Source organism: Eriocheir sinensis, chromosome 45 (assembly GCF_024679095.1).
Source record: "Eriocheir sinensis breed Jianghai 21 chromosome 45, ASM2467909v1, whole genome shotgun sequence".
Classification (NCBI taxonomy): domain Eukaryota; kingdom Metazoa; phylum Arthropoda; class Malacostraca; order Decapoda; family Varunidae; genus Eriocheir; species Eriocheir sinensis.
The window spans coordinates 3,296,967-3,320,106 of NC_066553.1; the positions used below are offsets into that span (position 1 = coordinate 3,296,967).

The window sequence follows — 23,140 nt, forward strand, 5'->3', positions numbered from 1 at the left end:
TGACAGTCTATGGACAACATGACTGTTGATAGTGACAAGGCAATCTTTGCAGGTTACTAGGAGGCTCAATAGAAAGCTTTAGAGTGGACCAAAATGTTAGTTAGTTAGAAGGACGGAGGTATTTTATTGTGCTTTATGAGGATTTCACTCGTGACCAAGTGACTGAACCCTGTGTGTCGCGGCGCCGGGGACGAGCCCGGCATAGCAAGGTCGGGCCGGGGCGCGAGGCGTGAGCCCGTCCCCCGAGGCGACACGCGCTGAAGGCTTTGCGCGGCCTGGCACACCAGGCGGCAGTCAGGTCTTTAGGGAGGCCGAGTGTCCGTGACTCGCGTGGGTGCGAGGATGACTCATGGCTTTCATGTCAAAAGGTTCAAGAGGAAGTAGCTCAAGAGGCAGCGACTGACCATGCAGGAAGCAACAGCGCAAATGATCCATTAGTTATAGCCATTTCACCATCGCTGAATTTTGAAGTCAACTATTTAGTTAATTCAGAGACAATGCTTTAAGTAACTGTGCAGTTGTGGTTAATACTAACTTGTGTTGTCGGGGAAAGAGACATATTATTAAGCTCCTAATTGTAAAAGGTGAAGGAGTAGATGCTGTCCAGGAGGAGAGGATTGTTAGTCACAACACATAAGACCCTGGTAATCTATCACTTGGCTTAAATTTAAGTTCAAATACCTTAACATTATCTTATCACTCTATAGGTAGTCTTTAAACGCTAAGATATAATTATACTGTAAAAATTCACTTTTATGGGATGTACCATGAATAAACTTGTAAATCAAAATAAAGCACGTGGCGTCACCGCCGCGGCCTGCCTGGCGGCACGGCGGCGTGCTGGCAGGGCGAGCAGGGCAACGCACGCACGCAGGCACACACGCGCGTGCACACACACACGCACACACGCGCACACACACACACACACACACACACACACACACACACACACACACGTGACTGGTGCCAGCGCCAGCACGTGGCGCCGGGCCGCCAGGCAAGCTCTTCCAGCAGTACTGTGTGCGTGCAACATGCTGCGCTTTAACCACTTGTAAAATGCAAATTGTACATAAAATAAAGAATATTTATATATCACTGAAGGACACAGAGACGACCATAACGGTGATCAAGAGACAGTGACACACAAGCAAAGATAAGATAGACACAAGCGTCATGGGCTTCCCCACTTGAAGTTCATTGCTTACTGGATCACACTTGTCCACACCATCATGAATGGAATGCATGATCTGTGAGAGTCTGTAGTTTGCCGTGTTTGTTGTGTGGGGAAGGAGCGAGAGTGTGGGGCGTGTTTCCTTTCAGAAGGGGAAGAGTCGTGTGAGTTGTGGTGCTCAAAGGCTGTGTGGGTTTGAAAAGAACGGCAGAAAGCTTGGGGAGAGGGTTAAAAAAAGGGGGAATAATTCAGACAATAAACTCAGTGACTAGGGCCAAGGGCGAAAAAAAAAATCCTAATTCGCCTTGCAAGGGGCGGCTCTGTGACGCCTGTAACATTTGCTGATGAATGAAACCATCTCGGAAAGTGTAAACAATGCTTATCAACTCCCTCAGAAAACATCCCGTGTATCTCTGGCACCGCTCTTGTGTTCGACACTGTACATGAGATTCATCCGTCACCAAGTTTACCTATCAGAGGCACCGATTCGGACGTGGCGGGAGTGGTGGCTGATACCATGTTCAAGAATAGGGTTAACGACAGTAGAATTGTTATTTCTGCAAGTTTAGAAGAGGTAGTTTAATGTGTTGCTTTAATCCTCTTTTCGCAGAAAGAAGATATTGAATATATATTATTTACTGAAGGTTTTATATAACAAAGTATTAGGCAGAATATTTGACCTAAACAAGTATTTGTCTTACACACTGCGAATATGCTTCACTCTGAGGATAAAATGGGCTCAATTTTGTAATGTTACCAAGCTAAGATGCAGACTACAAAACACGAGTAAAATGTGAGACAAAAAATTTACACGTGAACCAAAGCACACTGAGGCGCCGCACGCCCGGCGCCGCAGGGCACGCGGCCCACGGCGCGCCGGGCAGCGGCACAACCAAGGACACTCAACAAACCAACAGAACCTCTCAACGCAGCACCGTATATATATATATATATATATATATATATATATATATATATATATATATATATATATATATATATATATATATATATATATATACATACATACATACATACATACATACATACATACATATATACATACATACATACATATGTATATATATATATATATATATATATATATATATATATATATATATATATATATATATATTTATTTATTTATTCACACACACACACACACACACACACACACACACACACACACACACACACACACACACACACACACACACACAGACGGAGCAGCCCTCCGTGAGGTGGGGTCGCTGGGGGTCGGGCAAGGCCCCAGGCGCCTCACCACACCGGCCGCCGCTCCGCCGAGGCAAGATAAATGCACTAAAATGTAAATAAACGTGTAAGGAGAACAACAAATAAACATACATTATGACATACTCAAGAAAATGAAGAGCTATATGCACAAAAATAAAGAAAATAAGAAAAAATGTTATTTAATTGATAAGTTAGGGATTTTTTTTAAATAATGCTTGTGAGAATAGCTGGCAGATGGATAGGAGTTATTCTCACAAGCAAAAGCTGAAATAGAACTTCATTAATTATTGGAACATTTTAGTAGATGCATTATTTAAAGGAACTTAACAGTAGATGAGGACAGGCTGAGAACAATGACCTTTACTTGAGTATCTACCTTGTGAGAGCTGACCTACCACCTCCCGCTCACCCTCCAGCTCCTGCACGATGGGATGACAACCTCCTTCCACCTCGCGGTCATGATAGCTTGACCCCTAATTTAAGGCTCATGGGAGGGACACAGGCAAAGGACCTCTACACCAGACCCCTGGGGCTTAAACCGAAACCTCTTGTATGTCTCCTTAACAAAAATCAAGCAACAGTTAAATTACTGAGTGAGCAGTGGGCCTACAGTTCCTATTGCTTATTACCTTCAAGCAAGAACAGAATGTCTTAACCCTATGGTGAGCAAGCCTGTCACGGGGACTGCATCCAGACACTATGTCCTTGGCAACTGCTGACAGACGGTGGCTAGAGGACCAGAATGTTAAAGGTTTAATAAGTATTGCTACCTGCACTCAGTAATTAGGTGGAATGAACATATATTACTTCCCAACATAAGTAAGTTAATTGGTGACAAAGATTTCTAACATTGACAACACTGGGGTAACAAAATGCACTTCGTGAAATTAATGTCATTGCTAGATTTTTACTGTAAGTGCATCAATGTTAAAAGGAAACACTGAATAACATGGAGAGCACACCAAGGGTGAAAGTAATGCTCCTTGAGTAAAACACTGTAGCGAGAGGCGGAAAACTACACACAGAACCATAGCGATACATTAGTAAGATATATAATCAATGGCTGGTATGGTATGGGGGGGGGGGGGCGGTGGGGGGAATGTATTGAGGACTAATTGAGAAATAAAATGAGGTGCATGAGCACGCAGACAGGCCAACGAAGGGGGGGGGGGGCTAATGATTCTCTGGACCTGCTACGTGATGCCTATACTGTTGATAGCACACACACACACACACACACACACACACAAACACAAACACAAACACAAGTAGTAACCCTCTTGTCGCGAAAAGCCTCAAACTTTCTCATGGCCCTGGGGCACCCTTGTGGCCGAGTGGTTTGAGTGGTGGTTTTTCATCTCGCTGGCCGCGGCTTCGATTCCCGGCCACGGAAAGATTCTTTCTCCTCTGTGACTTAATGAATTTCTCATTTGTTTTAGTCTGAGCAGAAGCTCGCCTTAGACTAGTGGCATGGCGGTGGTGTCCTCTTGCCTCGTGGCGGGAAAAGTTACGCTTAGGCTGCGCGTGGCCTCGGTGCTCATCTCCGTCAAATTGGCTCTTGAGCCTGTGGCGGGAAGTAACCCGTTACCCCGGGGCACAGGGCCAGCGTGACTTCCAGGTTACTAAAGTTTACCTTCCCCAAGTTTCCCCAGGTACGTCCCAATTTATCGACCAGCCCGGGAGGGAGGACGAACAGCTGGGTGGGCAGTGCGCCGACTGCCCGGACCGGGAATCGAACCCTGGCTCGCGGTGCCTCGTAGCGAGAACACTTCCTTAAATCAGCCGGGAAGCGGGATAGCTCGAGTTTTCCACATCAAGGGTGAGCCTGTGTTAAAACTGACACTTAAATTCATAAAAGTCTGGAAGGGAAAGCCGCGTCGTGACCCGCCCGACGCGGAGAGCCACTAAAATCCCCAATTGCCGAAGGGTATCCCTGTAGACGGCTGGTCAGGGTTCGATTCCCGGTCACGGAAAAGTTTATTCCATCCGTTGGCTGAAATAAATATCCCGTGTGTTTCAAAATGAGCAGAAGACCACACCAGACACACACATATTCACAAGCACACACGCGCGTGCACACACACACACACACACACACACACACACACACACACACACACACACACACACAACGGAGCCAACTAGCCACCGAGTATGATATAGGTAGTGTGCTTTTGGCAGCGAAGCTTCTCTGTGTCATGATGAGATGGGGGACACGGTAAGACTATGACTCTACAGCTCCCTCAGTTCTGGAGGGTGTCAGCCAAGGCTTTAGTCACAAACAGTAAACAAACCCTAGTTGGAAATATATGGAAAACAATTGCAAGCGATAATAATAAAAAGAAGGAAACTATGTGTGGCTGTGCAGTCAAGGAAAGACCAAGTGGGCTGCGGCACAGACTGCGTCCCCGGGGCACCGCGCTCCAGGAACTTGAAGTGTGTCATGTGCGGCCGAGGCTCCGCCAGGGAGGTGTGGAAGGTGTGTGGGAGTGTGCGGCAACACTTAGCATCCATTCGACTCATTACTTGTCTTAGACTCAAGTGTGATTGGATGTTATGTTTGATTCTATATATTTGGTGTTTATTACTTTACCAGAGAACACAAAAATGATTTGATGAAGCTTAGCGCTCTGAGTAAAGTTTGTGTTTCCTTATTTTCTCCTTGAAAGCTAAGTAGTTTATAAATTGTCAACACATATTATTCTGACGCTGAAGGAATCTGCCCTGAACAAACGTGAAATGGCTGAGCGCGTAGCTAACTGCCTCTTGCCATGCCAGTGCTGCCCATGACCCGGCGGGTCCTCCGCCAGGCCCGAGGCTCGTTTTGGTCAGGTCGTGACGTCACAGGCGCTGCATCCTGCTTTAGTGGCAAGTCGGCTTGGTAACCGGCCGTCAGCCGATGCAAAAGGGACAGGGAAGAGACTGGAGTCTCGGCTTGAAGTGACGCCACATATTACCGACCAGAAGAAATGGCAGGTCAAATGTGTCCTTATTAAAAAAAAAATGGATACAATTTCAACAGAGACGTTTCAACATCGATTAATTATTGGGTATTAGATCAACAGTAGGGTTTTCTTGTCTCTGGATCAGCTGAGCGGGTAGGCTGTGCGGGGAGTCTGTTTTGGTGCGCAGCCAGCCAGTCAGTCATGGCAGTCAGTCAGGATGCCGAGGCCCAAGACGCCGCGGCCTGACGCACGCCTCGACGCACGCGGGGCCTCGCGCTCCTCCCCCTGCGTGCCGCGCCTCGTGCCGGATCGTTCCAAGGTCCGCCGCCAGGTGTCGTCAGCGAGAGGTCGAGTTACTCGTCTTACCTAACGTCTGTTTGTCTGACCTCAGTTATCAATATAAACTTTCCCTATAAATATATGAAAACAAATACTACATAATACAATACTAGATGAAATATATACAGCTTTGCTTTGGGCACTGGTCAAAATGCTTCAGTTAATTTTTTTGTTCGTTTTTACCCTTTTTGAACAGATGAGTCTTGCGTATTATTAACTTTCTAGACATTTGGAAATTTGATATATTTTTTAGAAGCAACGCAAATATATAGAAGACGTAACACTGGATATTTCGTGAAGCTCTCCGTGGCTACGAACCTTCTGAGGGCAAGGAGCCAGAGTGCGTGCCCGGGTGTTGTTCTGGACCGTCAGCCTTTGCCTTGTGTTTTATTACTTTGAAGGATTTACAGCCGCGGCGAACAGCATCTGAGGCAAGGAACCAAGATGGCCAAGTCCATGAGGTGTGCTGCTGTGCTGGTGTTAAGGAGGCACGCCGGGGAATATCGAAGGACGTCTTTTTTAGTCATGGAGAATGTGCAATACAGTGTCCCTTCTGGCTGGCCGCTCCGACCTCCTTCAGCAGGAACACGAAACTTTCCCAGTCAGAAGTGTTGTCAGTCGTCAGCAGCTCAACGCCTCTTGCCTGCCTGAGTCGTGGACGCCCGGCTGCTCTGATTTCTCTGAATATTAATCGCCGAGTTATTTTGGCGCCGTGGAAGGGTGCAGGGGCGCAGGCTCTCCTCGCCTATGCAGGAGCCCTAACAGCCACGCTTCCTCGCCTTTCGTGAAGCTTTGTGTTGATGCAGAGCTTTGAAATCACATTACTCATGATGTAGTCACTCTTAGTTGGTACACTTGGCTTTCTGTCTACCTTTCTCTGTCTGTCTATCTATCACTATCTTTCAGTAGATGTCTATATATCTATTTATCAATCTATCAATTTATCTATCTACATGTATCTGTATCTACTTATCTATTTCAATAAAGTTCATCTGTCATTTGATCTATCTTTCTATGTATCTACGTCTGTGGCTAGCTTGGTCTTCATAGTTTCTGAACGGTCCAGGTAGCAGCGAGCGGTCATCCTCTACAGCAGTGTACGAGTCCACTGTTCACCTGCACGCGAGCACGGGGCTGAGGGTCGGGGCGAGGGGGAGGAGGCGGCACTGGGCGGCGCGCGGGAGGGTGTGCATGTGTGTTACCTTCAGTGTTTGTCAGACCTTCCTTGGATCATTGCTTCGTACTCTCCAGTATCAATGAAATGTATATATCAATATATACATACATAGAGTGATGGGCGTAGAAATATACATGTATATATATGTCCATACATACACAAGCGTATTTATAGGAATCCATACATATATATGCGTATTTCTATATATAATCACAAAATGGATACAGCAAGTATTCACAACAAGAGGGGCACTACCCATGGAGAAAATTGCTGAGAATGAAAACCAAGAGGAAACTGATGATAGTGAAAGATGAGCAGCGAGCTAGTAACACTGACGCATGCTGGACAGGACAGGTAGGAAGCCGTCTGCACCACTAGGACGCTCCGCAGCCGTTGGCAACACCGACTGCTACTCTGTGTGTGTTAGCAAGATCATGCCCCTAGCTGCTAAGTGGAGTGGAAAAATAAAGCTAAACAAACTAAGAACAAATAATATAACCATTAAAAGCAACTGTAGTGCATGCAGTAATATAAGATTCCCTTGCCCTTCAATCAAACTCAAATTATTACCTTGAGAACGAATGACCTGCTCTCCACATCACACATTGCACACCTGCACTAGAACACAGCCAAGCACACGAACCACTACAAATTAACATACGTCATGGAAAATTATCAGTGACGTGAGATGCCTTTTAATGGAACTTCTGTTAGAGTATTTCAAGAACAGAACGAAAATCTTTCATTAGTTTTCTAAAATTCCATCAGGGGGAGGTAACACTGATATTTATGCCTTTGAATTTATATCTCAAATTTAATATTGTGAAATAAATGACAAGTTTAGAGATTTACATTTTGAGGTATCTTAGGGGGGTAACTTTAGGAAAAACGGACCTATCCTCTGCGTCACCGGGGATGGCACCTCGCTCTGGCTCATCAAGTGACGCCGTCAGGGACAAAACAGCACAACTTGGGTGGTGTCTTTGAGGGCTGAGAATGTTCATTGCTTTGAGAAGTTAATGATGGCGCACACAAGTTCTCCAGGGCAGCTTATTTTGTTTATTTGTTGCTTTTTTCAGACGAAGCCGCGCGCCGCAAGCCAAGAGGCCGAGCCCTCAGTGCCGGGCGGGGGGCGGGGCGACGCGTGCGAGGAGGCGAACCAGCGGATAGAAAAAGGGCTCATAGAAGTTGAAGGTCTTGACGTAAAAATATTTCGTGGGAATTGGGTAAAGAAAAAAAAACCTTGTTCGTGTTTCTTTTTATGCCTCGGTCACGATGCTCAGCTTGGTTGTGCCCTTTAGCACCCTTTCCATTGTTGCCGGAGGAAGAGATTGAGTATTAGAGAGGAGGAGGAGGAGGAGGAGGAGGAGGAGGAGGAGGAGGAGGAGGAGGAGGGAGTACGGGGGTAGAAGGGAGGAAGGAAAAGGGGGAAGGTGGGAATGAGCTGATCGTATCAAAAAAGGATAGAGGACGAGGACAAGGACGGAAAAAAAGGAGGAGGAAGAAGAGGACGAGAAAGAGGAGGAGAAGTAGAAGTTGAAGGAACAAGAGGAAAAGGAGAAGTTGGAGGAGGAGGAGGAGGAGGAGGAGGAGGAGGAGGATATAGGGGGGTCTGTGTTGAAGGAAGAGGGGCTGCAAGAATTATTGCAAGTGACGCATGTTCTTTTAGTCCGGGCGTGGAGTCGCAGTGAGTGAGTGAGTGTCGTTATTTAGCGGCGTGCGTCGGACGAGAAGCTCTGGTCTGCCGAGGTCGCCGGGCGCGCCACATCAGCGGTGGCTGCCGGCGGCGCTGCACGAGGCGAGGATTGGAATGGGTGAAAGTTTTAGTGTTGAATTTTACTTCTCGTTATTAATTTAAGTTTTGATTAGGGGCATAGATTTAGTGTGTAAAGTGATCGTTGTTTTTAGATAATTTTACCATATTATTTTTAGCATTTGTTCCGTAGTTAGTGAACATTTCTGTTTAATATATCATATTTATTTTCAGTGGCCCCGTATCTAGTCTACAAATGGTCTGAAGTTACAGTTAAACTGTATATTCCATATAATACTAGACTAACTTGCTTAATTACTTGAGAAACTGATTTATAAGCAAAATAGCTGACTTACAATGTTAGCTCTTAATGTGAGAGTAAGGCTACTATATTACGGAGCAGTGTACATGTGTCTGCGGCCGGCCCACACAGGACCTCCAGCATAGAAATCGAGAGTCTTACTGTCTCTTGCCCTTGCATCTTGCTGAACCTTGGGTCTCCAGGAAAGGAAGTCACACCCGATTTAAAGCAGTGAGATTAAAAACTTTATTTTAAAGCATTGCGGGATAATTGTATCGGATCAGCCAAACGAATCTTGTGCAAATGTTGTAAATATGCTCAATACTGCAAAGCGTTTAGTCAATTTAATTTTTGAGTAAGTCGATTTCTATGAGTCTGTCGCCACACCAGATGAACTTTGCTGATCCTCAATGTCAGGATCGGATGCCTTGAGAGCTTGGCGGTGGTGAGGCCCTCTGTGGGGCGGCGTGTGTGGGCGTGTTGAGCCAGGAATGGTAAACAGAGGCCCAGGAGTGGCCATACCTAGTGTCAGTTTCTCGCCAGTGTCAGGGGGAAGTGAGAATCCAAGCAAGGTCATACTGCTTATCATTACACAGGGCAGAACCAGATTGTATAAATAATAGATAGTTCGACGCCGGATCTTGATGACGAAGGTTATGTCCACATATGGCTCTGGGCAGCATTGGTACTGCTGAACGTTTCGCTCACCAGGAACCTCTGCAAAATAACGTTAATTAGTGCAAAAAAAAAGTATTGAGAGGAGCCTGAGGGGAGGAGCTTGGAGAAGAGCGTTACGCCGAGCGTCGGTGTGTGGGCGGTGGTCATTAGGGCTTTGCTCAAAGTAGCTGTTTGTCTAAGGCATATCCGAACCCTTCGACTTTCAAGGTAGTTAGGAGTACTTTTCTTCTTCTTTGGCTCATATTATGGCTTTTGATCGTGATAGAATAAAGAAAATGAACTGAAAATGTAACCGGCGAAGGAGAGGGACCAACATAATGATGAGGAGCAACGGATCAGAACCAAGAGGGAGGCGGGAGGGAGGTTGGTAGGCGGAACAGCTAGCCACCAGGAGCCAGGCACGGAGCAGCACATGTTTGTTGCAGTGACTGGGTGTCCCCTTCTGGCTCCTAGTTCAAGAAGTTCACCACCTCAGGAGATCCTTAAAACTGTCTTCCGGCGTGAGAAATCGGTGTTACCTGCCCCCGTTGTTGGGCAAAACTGCTCAATCAAAACCATCAGTAATCACGGACAATCAGTCAAAATCCCGTCATTACCAACTAACACTAGAATATCAAAGACTAAATACGGATACATTATAAGAAATAAATAAGTAAAACATAACACAAAATAAATAATGATACTCATAATAAATAAGGATTAGAAAAATCATAAGAGAGACGTTACAAGGTCTAGCCATAACAGTGGAAGGAGTGATTGTCCAATGGGCTAAAAGAATTGGTTACCTAGAGAGAGTTTCTCGCCACAGTCCGGGGGCAGAGTGAACCCCAGGACGGCCATAGATGCTATCAGCACACAAGGTAGAATTAGGTTGCAGAAATAATATAGGGTGCGCCTCCGTATGACAATTTCGAATGTAACGTCTACATACGGTTCCGGGCAACATTTGTAGGTAATGGAGTTTCTTTTCCCAGGGCAACCTAGAACACAAAAGGCAAATGGTAAAGATTGTCACATTATTTCCTAGACTGACGACAGTGGAACCTGGGCCGTGAAGGGGCGTGGGTCGGCGGGTGTGAACCGTCAGGCCAGTGAGGACCCGGGCAGGCAGCGCTGTGTGGCTCCTGCCGCTACTGGAACACTGCCACACATTTTGACAAAAAATTACCCCCACCCCCCAAAAAATGCAAAATCTATGCAAACAAAATCACCCCTCCCCCTCAAAAAAAGAAAAAAAAGGATAATTCTATGCAAACAAAATGAAATGTTCAGAAATAATTCCCACTACAATATGTAAGTCTACAATTTATTATTACTTTTCAGTACCCAGGTTCCACTGTAGTTGGTCATTTGCCAAATCAAATAGGTTTTCATATTAGAGTTAAGACGCAAGGCCCTGAGGTGGGCGTGTCCCAGGCAACACTGAGCGGCACTATTTGATTTGGCGTATAAAAGCTCCCGAGAGCAATAGAACTCAACAAAGCATTTTATTTCTTGATGTATTTTTAATCATAGAAAGCAAAGTGAGTTTTTAAGTTTGTTTTATTTAGATCACTTGAGAGACTGAGAGGAGGAAAACGTGGGCACAGTTACTATTGTTACCTCACACTCACGCCGCCTCATTCACGACTCACACTCGCCCTGCCCCTGTGTCTGTGTGTGTGTGCACCCCGAGCACCGGCCTGCGAAGGGGGAAGGCTGGGCCTGGATCCTAACCCCAAGGGACTGGTGCTCTCGTTAAGAAACTTTTACACACCCACTCATCTGTGTTGCGTCCCGCCCTTGGCCTCAGCAAGTCTGTGGTGTTGTAATCTTGGTCTTTCAAAATCAAAGGAGCAGGGCGACCTGTACACACACGGTCATCTGTCTGCTGCCGGTACTACTTCGCTATGCGGCACGAGTCTCCCCGTGATGCCGTCTTCTCCTCATCTGGTTTTTGACACCTTACATTTTGAAAAGGTCAGTAACAGCTACCTCAAACTTAACTTCCATGTCTTCACACTTTCGTAAACTTGACAACGTGCTATTTAAGCTGTATTAAGATTCTTGTCATAATGGAATGTTACAAGTGATAACATTACTCATGGTAAATAAAAGAAGGCTTTTGTACCACTTGATGCAAGGTAAAATCTGTATTGACATTGCTGCCGAACAAGTGATTGTATAGCTATTCAGCAGAGTTCGGTGTACATCACTTCCTACTCCAGCTCTTCGGTGTGCTGACTCTAAAGTGTGAAAGCTGGATCGGTCTGTTGTCCGAGAGAGGAAACTAGAGCTATATAGGACCTAACTTCGTCTTGTTATTACTCGATGCTCATAAGACACACGTTTCTTGTTCTTATTATTTTGTACCAACTTGCAGCGCGGTACAGCTCTCAGCATGGATAGACACACCACAGGCAGCCACAGTCACGCCCACAGGCACACGCACTGGCTGAGGCACTTACCGATAAGGTCCCACTCTCCATTCTTAATGAAATCACTGAGGTCGCCGCCGTCCTCTGACTGCAGTTGGAGGTCCAGCTGTAAGAGAGCAGTGGATTAGTGTGTGGCGGACGTTTCTTCTCACGAGGCAGCTGTAAATAGTCACTACGACAGCCTGTCTGTTAACACAAGGCTACCAGCGTTGTTATGTGAACAGTGACGCAGCTGTGACTCGTATGTCTGGGTGCCATGAGTCTAGGGCACAGCCAGGGAGCGCCTACACAAATATTGGTGCTACGTGTACAGGATGTCTTAGACGCATATATGGGAGACAAATGTTTATAATTTGACACGTTAATAATAATGATAATAATAATAATAATAATGGTAATAATAATAATAATGATAATAATAATAATAATAATAATAATAATAATAATAATAATAATAATGATAATAATAATACATGAAAGCAAGGGGGACACTCTTAAGTCTGACGGAGCATGACGTGTTTACGTTAGTGGTGACGCGGAGGAATGGCAAATGGGACAACTTTAGAGCATGGCTTGTTGTGGTGAAAACTTTGCACGTGAATACCGCGCGGCAGTGGTAAATATTGGCGTCCGAGGGAGGGCGAAGAGGGAACTGGGAGACTGGCCGGCACTGAGAATGGGACGAAAACAACGGAAATATTCGCCTAATTTACCAGATGAAAATGAGATGTACCTGTGAATGCAATAGATACTTGAACAAATACCGAACTAAAAATATATCCCCGACACACTTGAATTAGGTAACCTACTAAGGAATAATATAGCTATAGAACAGGACTTTGATATAATGGATGATGAAGCGGACATTTGACTTAAAGAAAGATGCGCCTACCTAACTTCGAACCACTGCCTGGCGCACAGACCTACGGCGGGTTGTGGGTTATCATCTGACAGAGAGCTTCAGAGTGCGGATGGCGGCTCAGTACCGGGTGGCGAGACTAATCACTAGCTCGTCACTTCTTCACAAGCAAATAGATAAATAGCAGACAGCGGGAGGCACACAGCCCTTAGTACTGTTGAAAGACTGAACATTGGGACTTGTGGGCAGTCTTTTCGATATCCAAGAGGCACACAGCTCTTAGTACTGTTGAAAGACTGAACATTGGGACTTGTGGGCAGTCTTTTCGATACCCATAGGTCACAGCAAGATAGATTAATACCACCAGACAGCTAGAGGCACACAGCTCTTAGTACTGTTAATAGGCTAAAGGGGCTTTCACACTGGGCAAATTCTCCGTGGATCTTCAGTCAAACCACGATTTCCGCTAGCGTGGTTCTCATTTGTTTCTTGTTAATGCTGCTGATGATGATGGTGAGTAGTACCGTCGTCCTTCGGTGAAATCTACCGTAGCTTTGGAAGATCGTGGACACGTCAGAAAACCACGGAAATATGAGAACCACGCCAGCGGAAATCGTGGTTTGACTGAAGATCCACGGAAAATTTGCCCAGTGTAATAGTCCCTTAAGCAGTGAGCCGTAAGGTCAGTGTTCAAGATACCTCTGGGTCACGGCAAGGACAGTTGGAAGAACACAGTTACAACGTGCTCTTGGCGGCGCTGAGATCAGGAGTTGGGCGATAGTGGCTGAGCTATATCGGTATGTGTATGTCTTCCATGTCTTCTGGCAAGCTATCTTCCTGTGGTTATTATTATCATCATCATACTAATCATCATATCATCGCCATCATCCTCATTATCATCTGAATATTTTGTTGTTTATATCTTAGCAACCTTTAGTTCATGTCCCGCCAGAAACGAAAAAGTCTCCTCAACCTTCCATGAGCTGCCTTTCCCTCTTCGCTCATCATCATATCATCGCCATCATCCTCATCATCATCTGAATACTTTGTTGTTTATATCTTAGCACCCTTTAGTTCATGTCCCGCCAGAAACGATAAAGTCTCCTCAACCTTCAACGAGCTGCCTTTCCCTCTTCGCTAATCATCATATCATCGCCATCATCCTCATTATCACCTGAATACTTTGTTGTTTATATCTTAGCAACCCTTAGCTCATGTCCCGCCAGAAACGATAAAGTCTCCTCAACTTTCAACGAGCTGCCTTTCCCTCTTCGCTAATCACCCTGAGTGGACAGCAGTAGCCAAAACAAAGCGCCCAAATCCTCCTGCCTGAGTCGCTCCAGGAGGCGGACTTCACCTCAGCCTCCACTACAATCTCAACACTGAATAAGCTGCATCTCCCATTGTGTCAACTGAAGACGGGCCAAGACAGTATGGAGGCCACGGAGGAAACAGAATTAAGAGTATCACGCTGCCGCCTCCCTACCTGCCAGCCAGAGTAGGTCCAGGAGCCAAACTTCATCTTGCACCGCTGGTCGTCGAAGGGGAACCAAGTGATGTCTATCTTACACGTCGACTTGAAAATGCCCGGCGGGATGTAGAGGCAGTTGCCGTTGGAGGAGACGACTACCTTCGTTTGGTAGGTCCCGTCGAAGCCCTCGTCGGCACTGGGGAAAGGTGGCGGTTGTGGGTGGCGCCGTTGTGTTCATGTGTTGTTGGTGTGTTAGTGAGGAAAGAAAGTGGTGTGTGTGTGTGTGTGTGTGTGTGTGTGTGTGTGTGTGTGTGTGTGTGTGTGTGTGTGTGTGTGTAGGGGAGATAACCTATGGGAAGACGTGGCTGGGAAGGTAGTTTTATAGTAGCTATCAAGTATTTATTTTCTGTCCTCTGTATGTTGGATCAGGTGTGCTTGGCTCTTGGTAAAGTATGCAAAAATAGCGTGGGTGGTTGTAATAGTGTGGTAATGTTTGTTATGGTACAGTTGTTTTAGTTTAGGCTGACCTTTATATGTTAGGAATGTTGGTTTGGAAGTGGACCTACATACCTGCTAAAGTATGTTCACTTAGGTCCGACCCAAGCTGACGACATAAACCTAAGCGTGTTTGCAAGCTGAGTGCTGATTGGCTACTGCTGTGGCTTCCAAGTTTTCTTTAACCTCTGTTTGTGTTTATCTCACGCAACACTCTGCTAATCTGCACTGTGCTTACGAACACGCTTAGGTTTATGTTGTCAGAGACTATAGTCACACACACACACACACACACACACACACATGTGCACAGTCACTCACTCATTCACTCACTAATTCACTCACTCACTCACTCACTCACTCACTCACACACCGCTCCTTGGTTTTGTGAATCACGCGTTCATCTGCCCCCCGGTAGGCTGAGGATCGCGACTTGCAAAGGTCGAAAACTTTTCCTGACAACCTGAGCGGTGACTGTCCCTCTTGAACAAATGGGATGATGGGGCGTATAGCGTAAAGTCTCGGCCGCAGCCGCAGATCCGTCACTATGAAGGCTTAGGCTCTTTCGGGAAGAGTACTGGCTGGTGATCACAAGTCCACGACGGGACTGGACCGTAAGTAGGTGGATGCCAAATACATGAATTAAATAGACCCAATATGTAGCCTATGTCTAAGATTTATACGTGCATCTTGTTTAGCCGTATATTATGTTAGGCTAGATAATTTCATGGCTACTTGAGATATTTTAATTATTCGCTGTTAAATTTCCAGTCTAATATCAAAGTGAACGAGGTCGCTGAATTTAGGATTGATTGAAGATCTGGGTAGCATGTGTGTAATCTTCCGCCGCTCGGCTATGTTTTGAAAAATCAACATGTTTAGGTGGGGCTCGAACCACGGGCTCACCACGCCCGCACGCTGACCACTCGGCCACCGCCTCCCTCATGTACAGCAGTGTCAGACTAAGTGACAATGGGGAAACTAATAAGTGGGCGTAGATTTGCTATCCAAGAATATCTGTGAGGGTCGTAGGGACGCAAAGCACAGTCATGAGTTGAACGAAATGTTTGTGAATGCGCCCTCGGAAATAATAACCGAGGGAGCAATTGGGAACAGCATCTGACCAACAATGGTGACGACGGTTACGAGAAGAGTTTGTTCAAGAATGTACAAGGCTTTAAGGAAACTACAAAAGGCCAGCCAGCCTACTTATGGCAGCTGTCCACAACGAGTTAGTCACCAACTCCACGCTCTGTCTATAAAATTGTCTTAACACCCATTTAAAACCAATTTTATATGCATCAACTACATGTCTGCTTTGCTTTTTCAAGCTAAATAAATTGGTGTGAAAGATGACCTCCCGGTCAGAAACACTTCACCCGACATGTCTTCTCCGGCGGCTGGGCAGAAAGATCGCTGGGAGGTGAAGGGTCGCGATATTGTTGCTCGGAGGCGGTGTCAACAGTTCACCATTTGGCTCAGAGCACCTGAGGACGACCTCTGCCCTGTCAGGATACTGTCACTTTCATCTCTTGAATATATGATTTGTTAATGCCTCTCAAGTGTCGTAATATTGTGGCTGAAAAATATGATCGTTCTGATTATGTAGCTGGGCCCAATTTTAAGGGGTATTTGACAATCACTTGCAAAGCAATTTCTAAAGAAATTAATTGATTTATAATAGAATAATTGTAGTTATTTTTAGCACACCCGAGCGAAGAGGCATCACATCCTGCCCCTCCTCGCCGAGGGTGCAGTTTCAGGAACACACAGGCGTGAGTGTGACCGCCGGCCTTCTCCAGGATTGTCTCAAGGGGCAACAGATCGCAACAATTAAACTGTATTGTGTCCGAAAAATTATTTTTGTGAAAACTCTAAACACACCTTTGTCAAAAAAGATTTAGGGTGTTGCGAACGATGTAGCTAAACGGCTCAGTGTGACTGTGATCTCTGGGCCTCTGTGTCGCTTCCCACTCACCAAGACTGGCGGCAGGGAATGGACAAACGGCAGCAAGACTCACTGCTGCCGTGGTGTTTGAAACATTGTTTTTGCCAAGCCAGTTTTAGAATGTCAGTGAAGAGCAGTTTGCTGGCGTGACCCTCAGCACTCCTTCAGAAATCGACAACAGACATTATATATATATATATATATATATATATATATATATATATATATATATATATATATATATATATATATATATATATATATATATCTGTGAGACATGGACAGTAAATAGGGATTTGGAGAGGCGGATTGATGTCTTTGGCAATAAACTGTCTACGCAGAATCATGGGATATCGCTGGAATGACTTTGTGTCAAACCGGCGACTACTCCGTGAGACTGATTCGACATATATTACCTGCATAGTCCGTCAATGCCAACTCCGGGTGTACTGGCACGTGGCACGGTACCCAGAAGCCGACACTGCTCATCGGGTTATCTCTGTCAGAGACAATCTTGAGTGGAGGAAGCCAAAGGGACGCCCACAGAGTTCGTGGCTTGAGCAAATCGTTCCGTAAAAGTAGAAATTTTCAGTGCTATTATTAAGACAGATTTTGACACTATAATTATCAAAAGTGTGATGGCCGCGTCGCTCCAAGTGTCTCGTGGAGGTCGTGGTCTGCACAGAGTGGCAGACCGGGCGGCGGGATCCGCGGCTCAGTACACATTCCCGGAAGGAACGCCGCGTTCTCTGCTCTCTTACGGTCATTAGTGACGGACATATGACAAAATCAGATTTTGGTTTCTTGAAAGTCTCGAATTTAGATTTCTAAATTGATTTATAACCCCTTGCGATTCACCGAAAGAAACGTTCAAGTTCAGATGTTTTCAGTTTGACAGAAACAAAAGGAATATCATTTCCTGTTATTCGAAACTGAATATTTCATTTCGTTATGCTGCGACCAGTGCCGCCATCTTGAAAACTAATTAAATCAATCGCTCCTTCTCTCACTCAATTTAATCACGTCTGCGTCAGGAAGAACCAGCAAGAGCCGCTCTTCCGCTCACCCCGAGGGAGGGTCGGCGGGGCCACGGTGGCGAGGCCCACGGACCCGGTGTTTCGTATCGACCAGGGACCGCGTCGCCGGACAGACGCCGCGGGGACCCTCGGAGCGTGTGTCACGAGCCGCAGCGCACGCCCGCCGACGCACCGGCACGGCAGCCCCCCACGCCTGGCGGGGAACAGTGTGCCCCTGACGGTGGTGCTGGGGCTGCCGTGCACACGAGAGCACATGGGACATGTCAAAGGCGTGCACACACACACACACACAACACACAACACACACACACACACACACACACACACACACACACACACACACACACATAACAAAAATCCTGCGTTGTCTGGTGCCTTGTGACTACGTATCCATTTGTGATAAACAGTTTTAGTGTACAGGCTGTGTGAAGTGGAAGTGTAGGAACGTCTGAAATATTGCTGAAGGTATATCTGCATGAATAAATATCTAAAAAATATTTAGTAATGTTAATACAGGCTCCGACGTTACTCACCTGTTGTACATCAAAACATCTGGTTTCCATATTTTATAAGGTGGAATTCTGAGGTCCTTCACATTTCCATAATCGGTTTCATTCCACCGTAGGTTGACATCATTCCACTCCTGAAGGGTGGGTGAGGGTGGGGCGGTGTGTGAGATGGCGGCTAAAAGTAACGTCTAGAGAAATAAGTTGTATATATCCAAAATTATCACGGCATGACAGGAGTGGGGCTAATCAGTGTACTTATGCTTCCTCATGATGCACAAACTAGAGCATGGAGTATGAACCTTACAGACTCACTATACTTCAAGTCGCCCGAGGGGGAACTCTTTAGCTTACAGACATAAAGAATACATCAGGAAAAAAAGTATACTTGAGTAGTACTTTGTAATGAAAATTTGCAGTACATGGGCAAAAGCATGCATTAACCTCCTGGTACAGTTAGATATGTCTCAACAAGGGCACGGTGAAGGGTGGACGGACGAGCTTGGGGGGCATCGTGACCTGAACACAGAGCACTGAGTGAGTTAGTGAGTGAGTGAGCACAGCACAGCACGGGACAGCCTGTCCGCCATCGTTCACCGGCCCTTGGTGTTAGAGAGAAGCAACAAGCTTTGGGTGTCGCCCTCTGATAGTTTCCCCCTGGGAAATAAGATTCTACTCACATACAGCAACTGATCAAGCCTACGACAAAGCCATAGTCTAATATCTGCATTTTGCCAAAGCTGCAATACTCAGTCTAGATTCTTGGGGAAACCCGATTAGTTTATTTAATGTCGGTAAAGTGCATTAATATATAATGCTTAATTAGCATTCTGTTAGTGACGGATATATGTAATGAACAATTAATATATTAATTTAATATTGCATGCACAATGCTTTATATTAGAGGTAGTATAATACAACGAGATATTTTTGATTGATGGAAGGTTAGGGTATTGATCACAGAGAACTGAAGGCTCAGTCAGAGAAAACGTCGAAATATTAGCTTGGAGGATAAACTAAGTTGTCTGTGCTCAGGATTTCCCCGTAATTTTTTTTTTTATTATTTTTGTGCTCTTCATTAACAGCATTTAGTTGTGTAATATTAGAATTCTTTAAGTCAAGCATGAGGCTGAAAATTTAAAATTAATTTATGAATAATAGTCTGCTTATTTAACATACAACTTTATTTATCCTCACTTTGTTAAGTTAAAGATATTAATAACTTACCAATTTTAACCATGTGTTTGTTATTAGGAGCTGATTCTTCTCATCCTTAAAGCAATAAAAAGAAAACATATTGTAATAACGATTTCATTTCCCCAATGACTGCCACTACACACTGAAACAGGGACGCCATAGCAAGAAAAATGAGGAAAGCGAAGGGAAGGATAAAAGACTGGATTAAAAGGAGAGTGTCTAGCAGGGCGCATTCCTCATTTTTCTCTGCATACACAAAAGTACATTGAGGCTGCCTGTCATTTTGGGCAAACTCCAAGACAAACGGGACCAGATACAGCCTGCCCAAGAGTGACAGTACACGAGACTTACACACGTCCAGACAGCAGGACCTCGGCCCGCACGCTCGGGACCTCGCAGAAAGCCAAGAGGTATGGACTCATGCGCGGGGAGCTTGCTGACACCTCTCGTATGTGAAGCCAACGCGCACGGGGTGTTAGTTAGGGTTAGTTAGTGTGATTGAGGGTGACGTTAGTAAGTCATCAGAGTGTTCATCCTCTGAGCGTGAGCGGCGCGGTGTTACAGTGAGATTTAGCGGTGTGAGGTTAGTGGCTTCCCGGCAAACTTTCTGGAGGAGGGGCTGACGCGGCCTCTGCTACGTGGACATGGTAGCTCAGAGAGAGTTAGTTGTGGTGAGCACACAAAGTATGGCCGCGTGTCGAGGGACCCAGAAAACTTACCATATTCAACCATACGTTTGTAGTTAGGATTTGGTTCTTTTCATCCTAAAACAAGAAAATATGTCTAGACTAGTAATTAAAGCTTCAGGAAAAGACAAAAAAATTAAAAAGCAACAGGTCATTAGTATTGTTAGGCTATTAGCTTAAACTATTGCACAAACACTTTGAACAAGGAATCATTCATTCAAAACTTAGGAACAAAACAGTTGGCTATGCCTGACGTCAAGGGCTGTGGACAAACTGTCTCATTGATAAACTCCACCTACTGTCTAGCTGGCCCTGAAAATGTTCAGCATTATCTAGAGAAACATTATATATATATATATATATATATATATATATATATATATATATATATATATATATATATATATATATATATATATATATATATATATATATATATATATATATATATATATATATATATATATATATATATATATATATATATATATATATATATATATATATATATATATATATATATATATATATATATATATATATATATATATATATATATATATATATATATATATATATATATATATATATATATATATATATATATATATATATATATATATATATATATATATAGTTTATTAGTATTAAATGTCATATAATCCTTGATTGAGTGAACCTAAAACTAATTTAATGCAAGGAACAACATGTTAATATAATTTTGGTATTAGAGAAGCATTAGACATGACAGAGGCAGTAGCAGATAGTCCTTGTGTGTGAATGAAATGCGAATAGATTGTATTTATAAGGGAATAGTTAAGGGAGTCTGAAATGGATTAGTTTAAATGGGAAATTTTAATTTAGTGGGTTTTACTGTATTAATATATTTATGTCACATGCTGGACTTCGACGTGTTCCTAAAAACTTCATTTGTGGAGTGACGCGCCGCCTGACGCCTCGGCAGCGGGAACACCGACCCCGCCTTCCCGCGCGGCCATTGCATCACGGAGCCTTGAGGGGCACCCGGCGCCGCCTCGCCCCCTGCGGCACTCCCACGCTCCGGGTTCACACGGGTGGGTGCTGGACTCGTGGCGTGAGGATACTCGTGACGCCGGCGTAGTTGTCTGTGCCCTGGGAAGATTGCTTGCCGGACACATGCGTTTACACTTGCTGATATGCAGTACTGAGTCAAGAGAGGGCGCGGTGTGCCTTTACGAACCACACCAGCTATTGTGTGTGTCCTCATTGCCGATACCTAAGCTTTACGCCATGATATCATCTTCAGGCGCGGGCACAGAGCTCGATCAATCAATTCACTGGAGCATACGCCGGGGTAAACGTTGGCTCGCCGCCCCCCGAGCATGTCTCCATACACCTTCCCTCCTTCCCAATTCTATTACCTCACGTCATGATCCTTTGACCGAGCCACGAGCGTTGTGGGCGCCACCTTGGTCTCCTCCACACATGGTGAGCAGGGTCGACGTCTGGGTAGCGTGCCACATGCCCGTATTGCCGAAGTTGGCATTCACGGACTATACAGGTAATAGGTTTCGATCCAGCCTTATTTAGGAACCTCCGATTTGACACAGACATTATAGCGATATCTTATGATTTTGTCAAGACACCTATTACCTAAAACGTCTATTCGCCTCTTCAGTGTATCAGTTAGTGTTCATACATATCCCACAGCCATAGAGCAAGACAGGCATAACAAGAAACTTGAAGATCCAGATCTTTGTCCTTCTGCACAAGTGTCGAAAACGCCATATATTCATTCTGGGTAAATCCATAACACCGTGGGCAAAGCCATCCCGCCGTAAGACCTCGTGACGTGACCTATCATTGTTCAGCGTTACGTTACCAGGGAATATGAGATTTTCCATGACCTCGATGTCCTCTCCACACGCATGAAGTTTCAAAGCCATCACCATCACACACACCAGAACTTAAGTGACTCGACGAGGATTACTGGAAAATAGGTAAGAACAAGAACAATGAACTTAGTATTACCAACAGATGCTCCACAATGACTTTGGTCCGCAACTCAGCCTAATACCCAATACATGCACGTGTTGAGCAGTTTTGGGACAAAGACACAGCCCCGCCTCACTCCCTTGTTCACAGGAAAGAAGCTGGATACACTCCCTAACCCCCCCCCCACACACACACACACACCACCACCACCACCACCACCGCACACTTCTCGGCAATTTACTACCGGAGTACCGGCCGGACAAAATAGACCAACGTTCCTTGCAAGAAACCCATGGGAATCGTAGGAAACCCCATGGTACCTCTCGATGCAGCGAATCAAATGCCGTCTTGAGATCGACATAGGCTGCAAACATCCCCTTCCTTGACTCATGTCGGCACTCCACCAGAACGCGAAAGGCACTGACACGGTAAGATGTCAGCTTACCAGGAGTGAACTTTGACTCTTCAGGTCTCTGCAGCTTCAGTAGTTGGCTGCGAATTTGTATGAAGAATAGATGGGCAAGCACCTTTTCAATTTCAGTTTTGTTGGTCCCTTTTCCCTTTCCAGATAGGGACTACCATACCCTCTTTTAGTCTTGAAGAATGGTACCAGATTTCCAAAAGGCAGGCAAGACCGCACGAAACGGAGGGATCCTGGCCACACCCCAGCTTTGAGCAGCCCCGCACTGATGCTGCAGCACCAGCTCCCTCTCCACCCCTCAGCCCTGCCACATTCTCTCTGGCCCCGGCTATAGAGGGAGGGCTTTCGTTAATGGGTGGATCAGCATTTGCTATTTTCAACTCAGACGTCGGAGGCTGCCCGCTCGGAGAACCCGCCATGTACAGCTGCTCAAAATTAAAATTCCTCAGCCTGGTAAGTCCTGCGCAGAATTTGACGTGTTCTTTTCCGTGTCAGGACGTCCGGATCT

The 23,140-nt window shown here is 45.3% G+C and overlaps 1 protein-coding gene across 3 annotated transcripts in view; it reads right to left on the minus strand.

Moving 5' to 3' along the window:
• The window catches only part of LOC126980887 (neuronal acetylcholine receptor subunit alpha-7-like), a 58,525-nt gene extending 38,860 nt beyond the window's left edge, over window positions 1-19,665 (minus strand). For all 3 annotated transcript variants that reach the window (XM_050831251.1, XM_050831248.1, XM_050831250.1), the window contains exons 1-5: window positions 19,582-19,665; window positions 18,382-18,491; window positions 14,384-14,564; window positions 12,069-12,144; window positions 10,407-10,601 (exon numbers count right to left, since the gene is read on the minus strand). In XM_050831251.1, the coding sequence (XP_050687208.1) occupies window positions 10,407-10,601; window positions 12,069-12,144; window positions 14,384-14,564; window positions 18,382-18,491; window positions 19,582-19,650 (631 nt within the window). In that variant the 5' untranslated portion in view covers window positions 19,651-19,665. The remainder of the gene's footprint in view (window positions 1-10,406; window positions 10,602-12,068; window positions 12,145-14,383; window positions 14,565-18,381; window positions 18,492-19,581) is intronic.
• Between the last annotated feature and the right edge of the window lie 3,475 nt (window positions 19,666-23,140).